Source organism: Heloderma suspectum, chromosome 10 (assembly GCF_057233095.1).
Source record: "Heloderma suspectum isolate Gila_16-S chromosome 10, 16-S_ref, whole genome shotgun sequence".
NCBI lineage: Eukaryota > Metazoa > Chordata > Lepidosauria > Squamata > Helodermatidae > Heloderma > Heloderma suspectum.
Window position 1 is genome coordinate 28,064,794 of NC_139467.1, and position 21,621 is coordinate 28,086,414.

Consider the following 21,621-nt stretch of genomic DNA (forward strand, 5'->3'; position numbering starts at 1 on the left):
ATAATAACTATTGTGGAACTTCAATTCTGCAAGCCAGGAATTTTTTTTAAAAAGACGTACACATGCTGATACTGCAACTCTTGGCTTGTTTCACTGTGGAAAGCCACCCCAAACACAGCTTACTGGCTCTGAATGCAATCATGTGTTCATAAAACTCACCCTGTTTGACTAATCTGAAAGACATTGAGGAGTCTGGATAATTAATGATACATTTATCCTGATACTATATCACAAATCAGCAGGAAACAATTCTTGCAGGCAAGCAAGAAGTTCTACATAAGCTCCTTCAATGTTCAATAGATAGGCCATTAACTTTTACTCTCTGATTGGGCTGAGTGGAAAAATACGCCTTTCCTTGAGAATACATTATTTCTCACATCTATAAGCAGGAAATGTTATGCTGCAGCTTTCCTATTCGCTGTACTATACACACACACACACACGTAATATCAGCACGTTAGGGATACACATGGATATTTGTTCTCAGTGCATGTGTAACCCACTGGTATATTTTTCTTTAAGAATTCTGAGTGGGTATATTCCTGCACATGCTCAGTAAAGGAATGAGAATGCAGTGTGGAAGAAGCTTGCTTTCTCCTCTCTGTAAGACCCTGAACCCTTGAGACAGGTTAGTAGGGAGATTTCCTTTAGAATTTTTTAAAGAGACATATTGTTGTTTTTATAAACACTATGAGTTCCTTGTTTATGTTCTTTTATATTATATAAAGGGATGTTTACAAAGTTGTTCCTGTGTTGCTGGATCCTGGTCCATTTTGAGAAGACTGCTGCAGAGCTGGAGTGAACTGAGTAGAGACTGTTTTCTTTCTTTGGCCAGCAGAAAAATCAAGCTTCAGAGAGACATTTTATTTATATTTTTGTTGTGGACTCAAGCTGAAAGACAGAACTTTGGGAGAGCTGTGCTCTGTTTTATTGTTTTGGTGCTATGTGAATTGTTATCCAGGTACAGTTATTACATGTGCATTATTATTATTTTTAATTAAGAAATTAAAATGATGTATGTTAATGGTCTCTGTACAAGGCCTGTGCTGTGAGTCCCTTTAGAGACCCTGAAGAAAAGTGTTACACGTGCATTCTTAAACACAAAAATGACTGTTGGGGATAAACAAATGTCTCACCACCCATAAGAAGGCTCCCACATCTATTTGCATATAGCTGCAATGTACACACACATACATATTAACAAACATGATGGTGGCGGCAAATGGCTACAAACTATTATAGAGTTGCTTTGATTCTAAGCCTATTGAGAGGTTCTATTTAAAATAAAGATCACTTTAATAGACAAGCGGAAAATGTGGTTGTTAAGCATCACTCACTATATTAGTAAAGTGGAATAACCACATGCAGATATGCCAGGAACATAAACAGGCACATGGAGGATAGGGCAGAAGAACCGTTGCAAGAAAAAGAGGGACCAACCCCTCCCTCCCCCACTAAGAAACCTTCAGACCTCTAAACCATAAATAACAGTCCCAGCCACAGTTTGCATGCACATACTTCCTTCTTGCCAATTTTGTTGGCTGAATAGGGAGAGATAATGTACACCCTCCGAAATGGGTCCTCTGAGCCCCAGATATCCTTTTGTGACAAAGAGAAGTTCAGCCCATCAGAAGATTAGGAGGGGGAGCTGGTCATGGACATGCATCCTCTGTTACTCTTCCTCAAAGCCCAATCGCCTGCTACCCCCCAAAATCCCTTCACCAGCAAAAGGGAGCCAATAAAAGGGTATGTGTGTGAGATGGGTAGAAGGAACTGGGTTCTAAAGATATTCACCACAGGGCACATATCCTAAGAGCCCAATTCCATCTCCTTTCCCAAATAACCTTTTAGTACCAAAAGGACAGTTCTCCTTTTCCATCAAAAAGGATAACTGAAGGAAGAAATTTTCCACTGGTCCCATCTGATTCCATAATTTGACTAAATTTTAGTTGGGCAATTGCTCAGAAGGAAGCGACCAACAAAAAGAACTACTGAAATACATGCCTTCTGAAACAGAAAAAGGGCATAGAGAGAATGAAGATCAAAGCTGTTATCTTTGTTATGTATCATCAGAGTGCAGCAATCAAAGATCTACCCATAGCTGGATTTCTGCACTTCACCAAAAACATCTAGTTCACAGGTAAAGAAAATGGCTGTTATAATTGCCTTATTTGTGCACACTCCTTGGATCTTAGTTGGCATCTGAATCAGGGCAGTTAGTCAAATCATCATCAATTCCCCCATTTAGGATAATTTTGATACAAAAGCTATCTATAAACTAAACGTTAAACTAAATATTGCCTCAAGACCGCCAAGTGTGAATACATTTTCATTGACCATGGTGCAGCCATCTTCAAATGCAGGTGGGTTCACCTCAAGAAGGCTATCAATAGTCTATAATGTCTCCCTAAGAAGAAAGAATATTCAGAAAGAAGAGCCATCACCTTAACAATAAACTTTCTTACACCATTTGCACTTAGTAATAAAATACACCCAGGGACAGCCAATTGTAAAGACAGCTTTTATTGACTGGATCAAAATCTTGAAATGGCACTAATTTCTGGAACACTGGCATAATTGGCTAAGAGCTCCCACAGAACTACTCCTCAAAACTGTATTTTTTTTTAAGTAAGGTTTTGTCCTATGGAAGGGGATGCTGTCCATGGTACTGATCAGTCATAATACCTTTATGTGTACTGTACTATGCAGGTTCTGTGGTTTATGTCAGAGCATAAAGCAAATTTCCAGCAGCACCAGGTCAAATTATAGAACAAGGGTACTGAACCTCTTTCAGCCCAAGGGCCATATTCAATTTCAGAGAAGCTCTGAGGGGCCACATTCCAATGGTGGATGGGGCCAAAGGTAAAAGTGGTGGAGCCAAAAATACAAGCATATTTTAGTGTGAAATTCTTTTTGCCAGTACTTAAGCCTTAGGAGACTCATTTCAACCTTTAAAAAAAAAAGGGGGGGACATGCACAACTTAGGAAGCCACCAAATGATAAGTGGTCCGAGAAGAGGGGCATAGCCATCTGGGGAAGTCCAGAGGCCTGGACCAGAATCTGAGGCAGACTGGATTTGGCCTGTGGGCCTGAGGTTCAGAACCCCCGCTATAGAAGTTTGTATTACCTTTTATTTTCTTTTAAACTGGCTGAATTTCAGTGTTTTATATCTTTTTTTCCCCTGTATAATTCCTTCTTTAGTTAATGTTTTGCCACACTATCTTAAGCAGATTTACACTTTTTAACCCCCCCACACACACTTTTTTTTGCATTTTTTTTTTTTTACCTTGGAGGTTGGGGTATCCCAAATGGCCAGTCCAAAATAGTCTTCTTCCAAAAGGTTGAGGTGATCACATACTTTCTTAAGAAGATCCTGTCCTTTGGCATGTTTCTACATACAAACACAAATATGATATACCATTATGGTCACTTTTACCTTCTGTATTCAGTGTTACACAGCCACAGGCTCACAGGACACGGCTACCTTCCATTCCTATTTTGGGCACTGGCTCCAACGTCACGATGCTTTTACTTTTTAGAGGCCTCATGTATATAAAAGGAATTAATACAACAGACTCTTTCATTAGGATGGTTCCCTTGAATGCCAATGGAGACTTAAAAGGTATACTTAAAAGGTATACTCATACTGCTCAGGACAACATTTAGGAATTATTTCTATCTGGGGAATATTACCTTGCCAAACACAAATTCCCCAAATTGTGCTTGCCAAGGTAATACAAATGCCGGGGGAAGAGGGCATTTAGCCTCCCCCCACTGCAGCCCCATCCAGCCTTCCCACACCTAGCCCCATTCAGGTTTACTTCTGTTTTTTCTGGGAGGGGGGACATTAAAAATGGCTGGGGTGGGGAAGCTGCTGGGGGAAGAGGGTTACGCATCACCTGTTTTCTCATGCAAGTACACAGACACGCACGCACGCACTTTCTTGCCTTATAAAAGAAAATACAGGTTTGAGAACCTATTGTTTCCTTTAAAAAAATAGTTCTGACTGGAGAGTCCGCTCTTAACTTTTCTCTTGAGAAGCAGAAAGCCCCAGAAACCCAGTTTGTATTTGTTTGCTATGATGGGAAACAAGAAGTAGCTTGGTGGTGAGGAATTAGGTCAACAAACCCAATAACAGGCGGGTGAATTACAGCCTGTTTAACCAACTGCATTTCTCTAGAACTTTGTACATGTGATGCTGGCTGAAAGCCAATCCAGTAGTTTCCCCTAGAGCCTCAAACACATCAATCAGCTTAAGAACATTCCTTGAGCCACCGATGGGTGAGAGGCTTTCTTCTCTCTCTCTTTTTTTTTTTGCTATGGCTTGTCTTTCTACACTCCAGCAATCCTTCCCCAAAACAGATCCCATACCAAATGATATAAAGAGCCACCGTATACTATCAGATCATTGTCTGCTCTGGTTAGCAGCAGTTCTCCAGGATATCAACCTGAGATCCTTTAATCAAAGATACTAGGGATGGAACATGTGGCCATATGCAAGGTAAACATATGCTTATCAGTGAACAATGGTCCCTCCCCATATGAAGCAGTATCTCCAATAACTTCCACTTCAATGTGCAAAGCCAACACCAGTCCTAGTCTCAGCACATAGGATGAGATTCTAAAAATTATAAAATACATACACACTCAGCCACTGTTATACTAAAGGGCAGAAGTTAATCTTATGTGATAATAATAGTGTAAGTAGTGTTGTACATAGATCCACTGGCCTAATTACAATATGATCAGCTGAAATAACTGTTTTGCTCAAGCAACCATGGAAACTCAACCAGGACATGTATGTACACCCAGATTTAACCACGTTGTTCAGGGCATTAACAAGCTCAGAAAGGTCATGGTGCTAAGAACTAGATTGATAAAGCATCTTCTCTAGTATTTCAGATATAGAATTAAAAATATATATAATTTATTGCTTAACCTAAAATCATCCTGTGAAAAATGAGAGACGGAAGCATCTGGACACTTGATCCCTTTTCATTTCTCTCTCTGTAAATTTACCTAGACTGTGCGCGCTTCAGAAATGTGTTTTGATTAAATTGGTATTATCCAGTCTGGGACCATCTTGAAATTAGCTGGGATAGCAATCTTAAGAAAATACTGCTGATACTATGGTTTTCGAATTTCTAGGCATTTATGTAGCATTTATGTTAAAACTACGATTTGTGTATGTCTCCTACTTGTATAGTCTTTCACTGTTATTATTAAAGAGTGAAATGGATATTGTGTATTCTATGTGTAGAGATCTAACAGAAATTAGAAGATTTCTTTTCTAATTAGACTTTGGTTTTACAGTGGCGGAAAAACCTGTTTCCTTCTAGGCCGATTTACATGTCATGATAAGCCATGCTAAAAGTAAGTGACAGTAGGTGGGTTGTTCGCTCGCTAACCCATGTTACCCCCAACAGATGATCAGGTGCTCTGCAGCTTGCCATGGTTTGTTTTCCCCTTAGTCCTCCCACCTGCTCCTAGCATGTATCCCAGGAACCCTTGAGGCTTCGCTATGTCAGCAGCATAGCATATGCACATTTCAAGCCAGAGCAGTGAAAGGGATTGGTAAACATACACACATTTCAAAGCAGAGAAGAGTGTGAGGTAGATCGGTAAAGATACGCAAATTTCAAGGTAAATATGTGCAAATATCAAGGCAGAGCAGTGAAGGGGACCGGTAAAAATAAGCAAATTTCGTAGCAGCGGACTTTTGAATGTTCGCAATTACACAAGACAGAAAAAAAATTAAAAAGGTTGGAGTGTGTTCAGGACACTCTCTGGTGTCCTTTCTTCTCAGTTTTTAGGCGCATGGGGCAGAGGGCGCTGACAAGGGAAGAGGGATGGTGGCAGAGGCACTAGTGAAATCACGAGAAGCAGCAGGGTTTTTCGCTGCTCTTGCCAAGCAGCTGTCTAGCCATTCCCTACAATCCACAATGAAGATGCCCTCCCAGGTTCGAACATTACCACAAGCCATCTTGTACACAGCCTACCCTGAACATGCCAACAACAAGCCATGGGTTCTCAGGGTGGCTTGTTTGTGGAGAACAACCAACAATGGAAAATCAGCTCCGGGTTCAGACATCACAACAAGCCACCCTGAAACATCCCACAGTGACAACCCACCATGGCTTATCGTGACGTGCAAACCAGGTCAATGTTACAACATGAGTGCTCACTGCCATATAGATTGTGCCTACAGTGGGGAGCAGAGGAAGGAGAGGTAACACACAGCCAACATGTTCTGCTGGAATAAGAACTCAGGCAGACATTTAATATATCTTCTCTAATATAAATACACTTACATCCAGAGAACACTCAAAAATTGTGTCATCCAGCAAAGTAATCTTGCAGTGCATGCTGTTTCTGGATCTTCTTATTGTTTTCTGAGCACCTTTTAATTCTTTGTCTACTTTTTCCTTGGTGCTCTCTTTTTTTTCGTCTATATTGGAGCACTCCACCTGCTCTCCTTCTTCCTTAATTTCAAGATCTCTGTTCTCTGGATCTTGATCTTCTCTCCTATCTTCCTGAGCAGGCTGAAAATTATAGAACAAAATTTAGCTTTTTTTCTAATTAACAAATACTGCCTTATAGTATTTAACAATCATAGTACTATATTTTGCATATGATTGGCTTGTCTCATATTTGAAAACATACTCATGGTAGCAAAGCAAGCAACTTCTTAATGGATAGGAATTTTATATATTGGGAATCTTTAACTCCATTTAAACATTTATTGCACTTGGAAGTAGTGGCTAAGAATTTAACTTATCAACAATAGGAGATCAGGTAAGTGCTAATTCCGAGACTAAAAATTATTTAAATAATCTTCAACAAAACATGGAATGCTATGATGACATTTTTTAATTGCATAATTAGGTCATCTGATAGCAAAGCAGAGGGCGCATTCACACGACATGCTAACCCACAATGGGTGACAAGCTATGCACTGTGGGTAGTTTTGCAAACAACCCACAGTGTGTGGTTGGTGTGCCTGACAGACAATTAGACACACCACCCACAGTACCTAGCTTGTTTCCACTCCTCTCCCCCTCAGTCTTCCAGCCGGCTCCACCTAGCATCCCAGGGGGCTTGGCAGCAGAACCCATATTGTCTGCCGCCAAGCCTGCCTGTCCCCACTCCGATCACCATCGCCACTGAGGTCAGAACTCTTTTTTTCCTGCACCCTTTCCCTTTGCCAGTAGTGGCCCCTCCAAAGTGCTGTTTGGGCACTTCGGAGGGACTGCCACTGCCCCCCAGCTCCCGCCAAGCCCCCCATTCCTGCTATGATGACGACTGCAGTCAGAGCCCTTTCTTTATTATTATTTTTCTGTTTTTTGCGCAAAAGACGGGCTGGGAATTTTTTTTCCACATTTCCGCAGCCTTGTTTTATGTGTGCATATCTGCTTTATCGGTGGAGGCTAGTGGCTCCAATTTTGGTGAATCCATGTGAATCCATTCTGGGTTTCGGTCAGAACCAGCCAGAACTCTAAACCATCCACGGTGCTGAACCTATTTTGGGGATAAGGTTCCGCACCATGGATAGCTTCTTTAGAGTTCTGTTGGGTTTTGACTGAAACCCAGAATGGATTCCAAAATTGGAGTTACCAGCCTCCACTGCCACCCCATTGAAATCAGAGCCACCTGCCTCCACCGCCCTTTAATTAATTTTTTAATTTTTATTTTGGTTATTCACAGTTGCGGAAGTGCACATCTGCAGGCATACAAAAATATTGGGGCTTATCTCGGCTGCTCCCTTACATGTCAAGCATACAAGAGAACACTCAAAGCAACACTTGCACCACTTTTTATGGGTGCCCATTCCCCCACCCCGTTCTCTCCTTAGATTGCCGTAACTCTTCTCTTTTGGCAATTGTCAAAACAGAAGCATTTACTTACTCTGGGGTAGGGTGGCACACACTTTTCTATGGAAATGGGGTGCTAAGACCCAGGGAGGGGTGCTCTAGAATGAGGGGATCCACAGGGACTGGGGTGGCACTTTAAATCACAGGGCTCCTTGGCTAACTGGGAGATCTTAGCACTTCTGATAGGTGGGGGAAATGCTCCAGATCCCCTAGTTAGCTGAGCCCGCGCATTTAAAGTCTCCCCCCTTCCACGGGAGTTCCCCCATCTCTATGTGAATCCAAGTCAGCAGGACCCCTTTTTCATTGCCCCCCCCTATCTTTTCAGAACTGATCTATTAGCTATACAGGATTGTGATAATTCTAGGGGAAGGGGAGGGGGAAAGGAGGGGACAAGTGGACTGGCCTGAAAAAGGACTCTCATTTGTCATGGAGTCCACTTGCCTTCCCTTTCCCCCAAACCAACTCATCATGGGTAAACCGGGGGGGGGGGGGGAGCCACTGTGGCTTCTCCCCACCACCCCTGTCCATGCTGCACATGTGCCCACCATTTATATAATTAGCCATGCTGCAGCGTGGGTTGGCATGTCGTTGAAACCCAGCATGCAGCGCAGTGGGGGTGGCTTCATTGCCACCCTACAACCCATGAGGGGTGGTAGGGTGGGTACGAAGCCACCCCCACCATGCCACATACCGGGTTCAGACAACACAGCAACCTGCGCTGCAGCGAGGGTAATTATGTAAATGACAGGTGCACACAAAGCACATGCAGAGTGGGAGGAGAAGCCACAATGGCTTCCTTTCCGCCCATGATTGTCTGAACACCACCACTGAGTGAAGGCTCCTCACTCCCTACAAGTTTAGGAGTCTGTGTATGGGCAAGTTTTATTTCGGAGAATACATCTCCTATCCTGCACTATAATCACAACCATATTTAAAAATTGCCTCTTAACTTTTCAAGTTGCCATGTGTGTTTTGTTTCATTCCTGGATTCCTTTTTCCCCAGATTTTAAATTTTTAAAAATTAATTTCTTACTTAGAAAGTATAAAGTACTTAATAACACACTCTCTCTCTCTCTCTATATATATATATATACACACACACACACACACACACACACACTATATATAGAGAGAGAAATATATAGTAAAAAGAATAATACTATCATGGTAAATAAAGAATATGGACAAACATTTCCTTAAACTGATCATCCAGAACATAATAAACATGTATATGTTTATAAAACGGTCTCTCTCTTCAGCAAATATAATAGTTAATTTCATCATTATCACTATATTCTAAATTCTATAAAACCAACTCAAAAGAGGAGGAACATTTTTCTTCCAGTAAGGGTAGGTATTTAACAGCCACCAATAAATTAACAATCATATCATTATCCAACTTTAAAAATTAATAAAATCTTCAAAGGAAGTTGTAACTGTGTTCAATAAAATATAAAATAATATAAATCTCCAATAAGTTTTAATCTTAGGGCATTTCCAAAAGATAGGAACATAATCAGATCCTGATTTATTATATCTCCAGCAGTACCCTGTTCCAGCATATAGATTATTTTGATCTTATATGGGGTTAAATATTACTGATGTATGTTTCTAAAATAGTTCTGTTTCACATTCATAGCAATTAAATATTTACCTACATTTTTCCCTATCCAATTTCAAACTTCCTAAAATATATTCAGTCCCAAATCTTTCTCCCATTTATGCTGGTATCTTACTTCCCTTCTATGTCGCATCTTTTTGACTAGCAAATATATTTTACCAATCAATCCCTTATTAATTGTTGATAAAAAAAATTCCTGTATTTGGGTTAAATCACATATGGGATCATGTTTCTGCAACAAAGTGCTAACTGCATGTCTGACGTGAAAGAATTGAACAAACCTAGACTTATCAGGGTACAATTTCTGTACTATTTGGTTGAATAGCATAATATTCCCATTCTCTTTAAAGTCTCTTATTGAATATATGCCTCTCTTATCCCAGACAGACATATCTCCCAACACATCCTTACTGTAAAATCTAGGGATATATAAAATACTCACCTCCAGGTTCCGGGGGGGTCCGCGGTAAGGGGGGGGGAGGCGATTCATCCCTCCCCCCAGAATCCTCCTCGGCTTGCTCCGCGGCGAGTCTGCGGAGCTGCCGGCCGGGCCCATCCGCAGCCAGACTTCCATCCGCTGCTGGGCTGTGGCCGCAAATGGCGTCCGGCATAGGGGACACCATTTCCGTCCCTGCTTTAGCCGTGATAGGCTACATAAATATTTACGTAGCCTATCACAGCAAAGAGCAGGGACGCCAATGGCGTAGCGGACACCATTGGCGTCCCTGCTCTTTGCCGTGATAGGCTACGTAAATATTTACATAGCATATCACAGCTAAAGCAGGGACGGAAATGGCATCCACTACACTGGACACCATTTGCGGCCTCAGAGCAGCGGATGGCAGCGGACGGACCGCACAGGGGCAGGTAGGGTCTGTCCGGGGGGGATTTCGGGGCATGGCGGTGGGTAGTCTGTTCCGCCACGGGCTCCAGGGATTCTAAAGAATCCGGTCTCATTGGAGTCTGTGGCGGATTTCTCCGCTATCCCTAGTAAAATCTGTTCATTATAATAACAAGACATAAGTGGTGACAATCCAGTCATGAATTTCTAGGATAAAAGCCAAGAAAAACTGTACAGTCTCTTGAGTAATGCAATTGTGTATTTGCATAATAAATATGTAGGCAGGGGTGATCCAGTAGGCATTGTTTACTTGGACTTCCAAAAGGCTTTTGACAAAGTCCCTCACCAAAGACTCCTGAGCAGACTTAGCAGTCATGGAATCAGAGGACAGGTCCAAGTATAGATCAGTAACTGGTTAAAGAACAGAAAGCAGAGAGTAGGAACAAATGGTAAATTCTCCCAATGGAAGGAAGTAAATAGTGGGGTCCCACAGGGATCTGTATTAGGACCAATGCTTTTCAACCTGTTCATAAATGATCTGGAAATAGGAGTGAGCAATGAAGTGGCCAAGTTTGCGGATGACACCAAATTATTTAAGGTGGTTAAAACAAAAAGGGATTGCGAAGAGCTCCAAAAGGATCTCTCCAAACTGGGAGAATGGGCATCTAAATGGCAAATGCAGTTCAATGTAGGCAAGTGTAAAGTGATGCATGAGAGGCAAAAAAATCCCAACTTCAAGTATAGCCTGGTAGGATCTGAGCTAGCGGTGACCGACCAGGAAAGAGATTTTGGGGTTGTAGTGGACAGCTCGATGAAGATGTCAACCCAGTGTATGGCTGCTGTAAAAAAGGCAAACTCCATGTTAGGCATAATTAGAAAAGGAATTGAGAATAAAACTGCCAATATCGTACTGCTGCTATACAAATCAATGGTGTAGCCACACTTGGAATACTGTGTCCAATTCTGGTCACCACACCTAAGATATTGTAGAGCTGGAAAAACTGCAAAACCGGGCAACTAAAATGACCAAGGGGCTGGAGCATCTCCCCTATGAGGGAAGGCTACAACAGCAGGGATTGTTTAGCTTGGAAAAAAGGAGAGTAAGGGGAGACGATAGAGGTGTACAGAATTATGCATGGTGTGGAGAAATTGGATAGGGAGACATTTTTCTCCCTCTCTCATAATACTACAATCCAGGGTCATCACATGAAGCAGATTGGTGGGAGATTCAGGACAGATAAAAGGAAGTACTTCTTCACACAGCGCAGAGTTAAACTATGGAATTCACTACCACAGGATGTAGTGATGGCCACCAATTTGGATGGCTTTAAAAAGTGTTTGGACAAATTCCTGGAGGAAAAGGCTATCAATGGCTACTAGTCCTGATGACTATGTGCTACCTCCAGTACCAGAGGCAGTGAGCCTATGTACACCAGTTGCTGGGGAACAGGGTGGGAGGGTGCTGTTGCACTCATGCCCTGCTTGTGGGTTCCCGGTTGACAGCTGACTGGCCACTGTATGAACAGAATGCTGGACTAGATGAACCATTGGTCTGATCCAGCATGGCTCTTCCTATGTTCTTATATTATTGCTAGCTATAAATAATATTTAATTATAAAAGCTTAGAAGTGAATTCATCAAATTTCATCATGTTAACTAATTTAAGATTTTAAAGTTAACCTAAAACCTGGTTCACATGTCATCACTACCCAAGATTTGTTTAAGCTCTGGGTAGTTGTGAACAACAAGGAGCCAGCAAGCATGCTATCTGCCAGCCAACTGAGCTAAACAAGGACTGTTTATCATGATGTCTGGACTCAGAATTGTAAGCTGTTATGGGAGAAACAGCCCAGAGTTAGAATGCAAGGTTGGTTCTTGGGTTCAATGTCTGGAATGTCTCTCCCCCAACAACCCACAATTCCGGGTTTGGATGTCACAATTAACAACCCATGGTCAGAGTGTCTGCTGGGGAAACGATTAGGCTTTTGCTTCATTCACATGCAAACCAAGTGTAAGTGTTTTTCTTTGTGGTACAAAATACTTCAAACCAGAGGTGTTGAACCTCTATTAGCTAGGCCCAATGCAATTTCAGAGAAGCTCTTGGGGGCCACCTTCCAGTGGTGGGCAGGACCAAAATATTAAAAATACCAGCATTTTTTAGCTTAAAGCTCTTATTGCCAATAAGTATTTCTTAGGAAAGGCATTTCAACCTTTTAGAATGGGAAAAAACAGAAAAAAGCTGGGAAACCACCAAACAATTGGTGGTTAGGGGAAAGGGGGTAGGGCCAGAAGAAGGGAGCATGGCTTTCTGGAGACCTCTAGAGGGCTGCGTTGGGACCCTAGGAGGGCTGGATTTGGCCCATGGGCCTGAGTTTCAGCACCCCTGCTTTAAATAGAAATAGAGAGCCAGTGTGGTGTAGTGGCTAGAGTGCTGGACTGAGAGTCGGGAGATCCGGGTTCTAGTCCCCTCTCGGCCATGGAAGCTCACTGGGTGACTTTGGGCTAGTCACAGACTCTCAGCCCAACCCACCTCACAGGGTTGTTGTTGTGAGGATAAAATGGATGAGGAGGATGAGGAGGATTATGTACGCCGCCTTGAGTTCCTTGGAGGAAAAAAGGCGGGATCGGTTCTATGAAGACCTACAACACCTTCTAGAACTAACACCAAAAAAAGATGTCCTCTTCATCATAGGGGATTGGAATGCTAAAGTAGGAAGTCAAGAAATCACCGGGATAACAGGCAGGCATGGCCTTGGTGTACAAAATGAAGCAGGACAAAAGCTAATAGAGTTTTGCCAAGAGAACATGCTGATCATAGCAAACACTCTTTTCCAACAGCACAAGAGGCGACTCTACACATGGACGTCACCAGATGGTCAATATCGAAATCAGATTGATTATGTCCTTTGCAGCCAAAGATGGAGAAGCTCCATACAGTCAGTCAAAACAAGACCTGGAGCTGACTGTGGCTCAGATCATGAGCTGCTTCTTGCAAAATTTCGGCTTAAATTGAAGAACGTAGGGAAAGCCACTAAACCTTTCAGGTATGACCTAAATCATATCCCTGATGAATATACAGTGGAGGTGAGGAATAGATTTCAGGGATTAGACCTGATAGACAGAGTGCCTGAGGAACTGTGGATGGAGGTCCGTAACATTGTTCAGGAGGCAGCAACGAAATCCGTCCCAAAGAAAAAGAAATGCAAGAAAGCCAAGTGGCTGTCTGATGAGGCTTTACAAGTAGCTCACGAAAGAAGGGAAGCGAAAAGCAAAGGAGAAAGGGGAAGATATACCCAACTGAATGCAGAGTTCCAGAGAATAGCAAGGAGAGACAAGAAGGCCTTCTTAAATGAACAATGCAAAGAAATCGAGGAAAACAACAGAATGGGAAAGATTAGAGATCTCTTCAAGAAAATTGGAGATCTCAAGGGAACGTTTTGTGCAAAGACGGGCATGATAAAGGACAAAGAAGGCAGGGACCTAACAGAAGCAGATGAGATTAAGAAGAGGTGGCAAGAATACACAGAAGAACTATACAGGAAAGATCTGAATGTCCCTGATAGCCATGATAGTGCGCTCACTGAACTTGAGCCGGACATCCTCGAGAGTGAAGTCAAGTGGGCCTTAGGAAGCATTAGTAACAACAAAGCTAGCGGAGATGACAGTATTCCAGCCGAGCTATTTAAAATCCTAAAAGATGATGCTGTTAAAGTGCTGCATTCAATATGCCAACAAATCTGGAACACTCAACAGTGGCCACAAGACTGGAAAAGGTCAGTTTACATTCCAATTCCAAAGAAGGGCAACGCCAAAGAGTGTTCAAACTACCGCACAATTGCGCTCATTTCACATGCCAGCAAGGTGATGCTCAAAATCCTACAAGCTAGGCTTCAGCAGTATGCGAACCGAGAACTACCGGAAGTACAAGCTGGGTTTCGAAGAGGCAGAGGAACTAGAGATCAAATCGCCAACATTCGCTGCATCATGGAGAAAGCAAGAGAATTCCAGAAAAACGTCTATTTCTGCTTCATTGACTACGCTAAAGCCTTTGATTGTGTGGATCACAACAAACTGTGGCAAATTCTTAAACAGATGGGAGTACCAGACCACCTTACCTGTCTCCTGAGAAACCTGTACGAGGGTCAAGAAGCAACAGTAAGAACCAGACATGGAACAACCGATTGGTTCAAAATTGGGAAAGGAGTACGACAAGGCTGCATATTGTCACCCTGCTTATTTAACTTATATGCAGAGTACATCATGAGAAATGCCGGGTTGGATGAATCAGAGGTCGGAATTAAGATTGCCGGGAGAATTATCAACAACCTCCGATATGCAGACGATACCACCCTAATGGCAGAAAGCAAAGAGGATCTCAAGAGCCTCTTGTTGAGGGTGAAAGAGGAGAGTGCAAAAGCTGGTTTGAAACTCAACATTAAAAAAACTAAGATCATGGCATCTGGCCCTATCACTTCCTGGCATATAGAAGGGGAAGAAATGGAAGCAGTGACAGATTTTACTTTCTTGGGCTCCAAGATCACCGCAGACGGTGACTGTAGCCATGAAATTAAAAGACGCTTGCTCCTTGGGAGGAAAGCTATGGCAAACCTAGACAGCATAGTAAGAAGCAGAGACATCACCTTGCCGACAAAGGTCCGTCTAATCAAAGCTATGGTTTTCCCAGTAGTAATGTATGGCTGTGAGAGCTGGACTATAAGGAAGGCTGAGCGCCGAAGAATTGATGCTTTCGAACTGTGGTGCTGGAGAAGACTCTTACGAGTGCCCTGGACTGCAAGGAGGTCAAATCAGTCCATCCTAAAGGAAATCAACCCTGAGTGCTCATTGGAAGGACAGATAATGAAGCTGAAGCTCCAATATTTTGGCCACCTAATGCGAAGAGAAAACTCCCTGGAAAAGACCCTGATGCTGGGAAAGACTGAAGGCAAAAGGAGAAGGGGACGGCAGAGGATGAGATGGCTAGATAGCATCACCGATGCAATGAATATGAACTTGAGCACGCTCCGGGAGAGAGCGCAGGACAGGAAGGCCTGGCGTGCTATGGTCCATGGGGTCACGAAGAGTCGGACACGACTGAACGACTGAACAACAACAACAACAAATAAATGTAATAAATAAATAAATAAATACTTTACTGGTGAAGACACCAAGTATTTATCAGATAAATGGCCATCCTGAAATTCAGGACCTGCAGTTTGGGAAGAAAGAGGATCAACAACTTAGTTAAAAAGGATGACTCCTCACAATTCAATATTCTTAAATAGAAGTCCGCCTCTGTCATTTTCAGGAACCTGGCAAGACACGTAAAAAGTTAATGCATGCTGGTACTGGTTCTTGGCAGTATCCTGGACTCTATCAGTTCTGCTCTCTAAGCCTGGCCCATATATGCATGGGACTTGGCAGTTCATGGTTTGGAGGACAGGAATAAGCCAGCCATGGGCTCACATGCTCCCTTCTCCTCTTCTCAATCCTGGTTTTGTCTAAGCATATATTGCCATGACGTCCGAACTGGCAAATATGGTTAGCACCTTGTTTCCAAGCTGTAATTTGGAAACATTATTTGGAGGGGCTTTGCAAACTGTGGGTTGGAAGTAATGCTAACCACAGTTTGCAAAGTCAGATATCATGCTAGAGAAAACCAGGAAATAGAAGAAAGAACTCACATGCAAGAGCGGAGAAGAGAGCACAAAATTCCACAGCCTCCAAAGCAAAGTTTGGAGGATTGGGTTCGAGATGTCCAAATTGAAGCATGGCATTCAAAATCATCTAGGAAATTACAAGTGGAAGTCAAATCAAACTTGCATTTCTCATTATCATGAATTATGTAACCTTTATACCACAGATACTCCTATGGTACTCTTGATTTGAATTAAATGGTAGAAATACTATCTACAAAAGTATAAAACTCTACCATACAATGACACCGTTACAGTATAACTTGCAATTATTCATTTTTACAAATGTTTTATTTTAGCTTCACAATAACCCTGCAAGGTAGGTTAAGCTACAAAACAACAACTTCCCAAATCCACCCAGGAACCTTTGTGGCTGAGCAAGTATTTGAATCTGTCTTTCCCTCATCCAAACCTAACACTCAAGCTACTATGCCACACACACATATGCAGTAGTGATTTCATAAGTCTTCAAAGGTTTTGTTGTTGTTGTTGTTTAATAAACTGATATTTATACATACACTGGGAACTCAACAAAGCATAAAATGTCAAAGAGAATAGTTGGCTATTTAAACAACACTGCATAATTTATGTTAGAATCTAGAACCTACCAGAATGCTTATCTTCTTCTTTGGATTCTATACTAAAGGTATGAGATATTTCACAGTTTGGAACTGTTTAAACAAATCTCTTCACCAGCAAAATACTAACACTACAGTTCTAGTTACACTTACTCAGGAATAAGTTCCATTAAAGTCACATGCATAGGATAAGGTAAGAACCTTCTTGGATGTCTATTAATGAGTTAGGAAGACAAAAAAGTGGCTTGTGTCATATTTACCTGTGTTTCCGCACTGCTTAGGGAGTGAAGATCTAAAGATGGGTCAGTCCTTAGCTCAGGTTCAGGAGCAGCTATTGGGGCTTTCAGCAGAATCTCTTCATTGAGATCAACTCCTATATCCGCCTCTTTCTGGCCTCCTTCACCAAGTTCCTTTGTTTCTGCCTCGTTGCCGTCTTCCTCAGAGACCTGAGATTTGGGCCTCTTGAGAAATGATGAAAACAGGCGTGACAAGCCCCGACTTTCAGAAGTGCGCTCTTTGTTCTTGTTCTGGTCCTCTCGTGTGGGCGTGCCACCATTGGATGCTTTCGGCTTCTTCTTTGATTGATTATCCCCCTCAGGTGCTTTCTCCAAGGAAGCTTCCTGTGTTCCTGTTTCAGGTGCTACTTCCTCCTCTTTTGGTGGTTGCTGCTTAGGAGTCTCAGCCTCTGCCACTAAACTCTTTTCAGTTGTCATGATGTTTCTGTTGAGATAAATGTGTAAGAAACTTAAACTGATGAAATGCTATGTGAGCACAAAATACAAGCCAATCACAAAGATCCAAAGATTATCAGAGTGCTTGCCATGACAGCAGCAATTTTTGTTATGAATAATTGCTTTTACATACAAATATAGTTTTGCATGCAAATGCATAGTTTAAAGTATATAAACATTTAGATGGGTTTTTTAAAAAAAAATCCAGGAAATCTAGATGCTGTCATTCTCAATAAGGATCACAGAAGCAACTCAAAGATCGAATTCCCAATTGTGCCAAACTACTCTTCATTCCAGTGCATCATCTTAGAAATCAGTATTAGAATTTATTATAAGTTGCTGTTAAGCCTAAAAAAGACAACATATGATTAAAAAACTTTAAAAGAATATTGTAAACAAATGACAAATGCCAGTATCAGAACTAGTTTTACTGCACAGCAGATGTTTGTTGTTACTGTGTCGTTCCTGCCAAATACTCAGCTCTTAGAGTTCTCAAATTGCACAAACATCAGGCACTCACACTGCCCTCAACTCACTTTTTACCCTGCACTGTAAGGCTATGTTCGCAAATAATACTAAAACCTGATTGGCATGTAACAGCAATTCATGGGTTGCTTAGCCCATGAACTGTCAGGGTACAGCAGGAGTGAGCAAGCATGCTGCTTCCTGCACACTCGTTGCTTCTGCTTTACATCCAGCTTTGTAAACAACCCAGGAAGGCCATGGGTGATTGTTGGGTTAAAACTCTAGGTTGTTTACCCTAAACCACCAGGAGTGCCAAGTTCACACTTCACAGCACGTTCCTGGGTTGTTTACAAAGCCAGGTGTAAAGCGTAAGTAACAGGCATGCAGCTCGCTGCAGTGTGGCCATGGCTAACTATGGGTTATTTAACCCATAGTTAGTCATGACACGCAAACTGGGTCTTAGCCATATATTAATTATGATGTGTTGCTTTAGCCATGAATTGTCTTGCAGATGAGCAAATAAAACACAGCTTATTTTCCCTATTTCTAGTTTTCCCTATTTCTCACTTGCCCATCCTGGCAGCCTTCAGAGTAGTCTTTTTCAGGCTGCTTTTGCTAGGTACCTCTGTTTTAGGGCAGAGAGCAGCACAGATGAGCCAGGGATAAGCCACGTTTCTGGGTTCAGACATTATGACAAGCCATGGTTTAAACAAGCCAGACTTCACAAGCTAACAACAAACCATGGGTTCTAGTTCTGATTGGTAGCTGGTTAACAAATCATGGTTTGTTTGTGGGAATGGGTTCAGAGACAACAAACCAGATTCCAAAAAAACACATGGGTTAGAGTTATGTACAAACCAGGCCTAGCTCTCCTAAACACATAAGTAATGTGGCCACACTGATCACTTGCTCTCTAAACAATCACAAGGCAAAGAGAATTAAGTTTTTGCTGGGAATAACAGGAGGAAAGGTCTTTTACCTTCATGTCCTGCTTTGATGCTTCCCATAGGCATCTGACTGCCCATCTGACATAATTCTTAACCAGAAGATTGACAATATCAAGTGATTGAGGGTGCATTGCATTACAATCCCAGTAAATTTTAGAACAAGGACACAGGAATTTAGAACATAATGTGGGGAAGAGTTTATGAATCCTTTTATTATATTTTTTATCTAGAATGTATGTATGGATTACTCAGATCCAAAATTCTGGCCATCTGTTTGAAAAGTGCCACCCAGCCCACTTTTTACCTGTGGGCTGATTCTGACATCGCCTGGTTCAGACATAACAATGTTGGTCTGATGGAATATCACCTTGGGGAGCAAGCTACGTGCCCAAAAGCTCCTCTCTCATCCCTCCTCCCCCCATGCACCCAGCTTCCTGAAAGCTTTCTTGACTTCTTAAAGCAAGTTTCCTTTGATATCCAAAATGGGAAACTCTAGTTTCAGACCTCTCTTCAAACCAGACTATCAAACCATGGTTTATTGGACCAAGCAGATTACAATTATAGCAATCATGAATCTGGAGTCTGAAGTGATCCAATGAGTGTGAGCATGTGGATATTTCACCTAAAATTTTTCTTTTATCTGCGCAGCTGAATTCATTAACTGCTCTGCCTACAGAAAAGATACACAGATAACAAATTTCCACATACCATGTTTCCCTATATAAGCACTTATATAATCTCCTCTTAAAAAATAATCCATGAGCACAATGCTAAGTTGAAACCTTCTCCGAATTTGTAAAACTTGTAGAAATGGCCATGAACTTCAGTTGGTGGCCACAGGAGAGTTCCATGGCAATGCTGAGGGCTTAGGACCTAGCTCTGCCTATGCAAGATAGCCCACATTTATTAAGAAGTTGCTCACTGGATATAAATATTGTATGAAAAGCAAAGCAAATTACTCTTATGCTAACTTTTCCCCCTATATTCTCAGAAAACTAGTTCTGTTCAGCTACTTGGTTGCATTGCCATAAAGGGTTACGAATTGGCCATGTATTCTTTAGTGTAATAACGTATAGTTCCTCAATTAAAATAGGAAACTGCAGAATAAAATTGATGATGCCCTATGTTTTCTTTCAAATACAAGATTCTAAACATCAAACTCTTAAATGGAATCAAAAAACGTTGAGACCAATAACTGTACGTTCTCCTGCTTATAAGCAGTACTGGTGATTTTGAACTTTGTCCTCTGGAACCCTGTGGTTCCTTTGAGGTTTATTAGGAGACAAATCAGTAATGGTGGACAAGTTCCCCTGAAAGGTGGCTCATCCATCACTAGCACTATTCTCCTACAATGTGGAGTCCCAGGGGAGGTGTGTCCTTGCTCATGCAGGTCAACAGTGAAGCATAATAGGCTTGGCCTGTGAACTGGGTGTGTCCTAAGGCACAAGCCCCAACATTGTGCAGTACACAGGGAATCCATGGCAAATACACACAGGTTTCTCAGCAAACAGGTCCACACAGAAAGGATTCCCTGAAAAGAGAGAGCATGAGAACTACTGAGCTACACTGTCACATAAGAAAAGCCATGCTGGATCAGACCAAGGGTCCATCCAGTCCAGCATTCTGTTCACACAGTGGCCAACCAGCTGCTGACAGGAACCCACAAGCAGAACACGAACGCAACAGCACCTTCCCAACTATGTTCCCCAGCAACTGGTGTACATAGGTATACTGCCTCCAGTACTGGAGGGAGCACATAGCCATCAGGAGTAGTAACCATGGACAGACTCTGGGAATTTGTCTAATCCCCTTTTAAAGACATCCAAATTGGTGGCCATCACTACATGGAGTAGAACAAGTCTCTCCAGCTTTTATTTTATTTGGTTTTACCCTTCCTCTATTGAGTTCAGATTGCCATCTATAGGATTTTCTCATTTTACCCTTACAATAAGTGTGTAAGGTAGGTTAGGCTGGCCCATAATTATCCAGTGAATTCCATAGATGAGGAAACATTTGAACCCAATGTTCAAGTGCTCCAAGTAAAACACTATCCAACACAGCAGCTCTAATTTTGTCTACGGAAAAGTTTCATGCAATGGTGTTTCTGGACGTTAAGTGAAGAACACATTTCTTTGACAAAACCATATACGCCTTTAAGCAGTTTGACTTAATCCAATCACAATGAACTGCTAAAATCTGATAAACTGTGCAACTCTGTTCATGTGAGGCTACTGCATTGAGACAGAGAGAGAGAGAGAGATGGAAAGAAGGAAGGAAGGAAACTTTCATGTTTCGGTTAAGGGAGTCGCTAGTTCATGGAATCCGCGATGCAGTGTTTAGCATGGCTGCTGAGAAAGATAAGAGTCACATATGAATTACAACAATTATCATTTATATAATGCATTCGAAATTCCCAGGGCTTCACACACATTAGCTTGGTAATCCTCACAACACTCCTGTAATATAGGTTAGTCTTATTATCTCTATATTGCAGATGGAGGGTTGAGAAAAGAATGGCTTACCCTAAGGCTACCTAGTGAGTTCATGCATGATTTGCATCAGGGACTTCCTAGCTAGCCACAGCTATGCCAGTTCCCGTTTGGAACTATATTGTACCTGTTTGGGGTACAATATAGTATTGATTTAGAGAGATGGAACAAATAATTAAGCGGCTTCACATGTATATTTAAGTAAGTTACTGCTACCTACACAGGGCAAAACAGCATAAAGCCAACACATATTTCAGTCCGCTATAGTTTTAACTCTTTTTTTTTTCAATTACTACTGAAGAAACATATTTAGGATAGGGCCTCTCTGAGGATTTAACATATTGTACATTATGGCTTCCTTCAAAATTAAACTATGAAATATCAC

At 41.9% G+C, this 21,621-nt stretch overlaps 1 protein-coding gene across 50 annotated transcripts in view; it reads right to left on the reverse strand.

Moving 5' to 3' along the window:
* Positions 1 to 21,621, reverse strand: part of EPB41 (erythrocyte membrane protein band 4.1) — a 174,363-nt gene that overhangs the window by 66,124 nt on the left and 86,618 nt on the right. For 44 of the 50 annotated variants that reach the window (XM_084815649.1, XM_084815671.1, XM_084815656.1 and 41 more), the window contains 3 exons: positions 16,865 to 17,324; positions 6,312 to 6,542; positions 3,287 to 3,391 (listed from right to left, as the gene is read on the reverse strand). In XM_084815649.1, the coding sequence (XP_084671775.1) occupies positions 3,287 to 3,391; positions 6,312 to 6,542; positions 16,865 to 17,324 (796 nt within the window). Of the gene's footprint in view, positions 1 to 3,286; positions 3,392 to 6,311; positions 6,543 to 16,864; positions 17,325 to 21,269; positions 21,364 to 21,621 lie in introns of all 50 variants that reach the window. The other 6 variants (XM_084815666.1, XM_084815661.1, XM_084815657.1 and 3 more) reach the window with 2 other exon arrangements.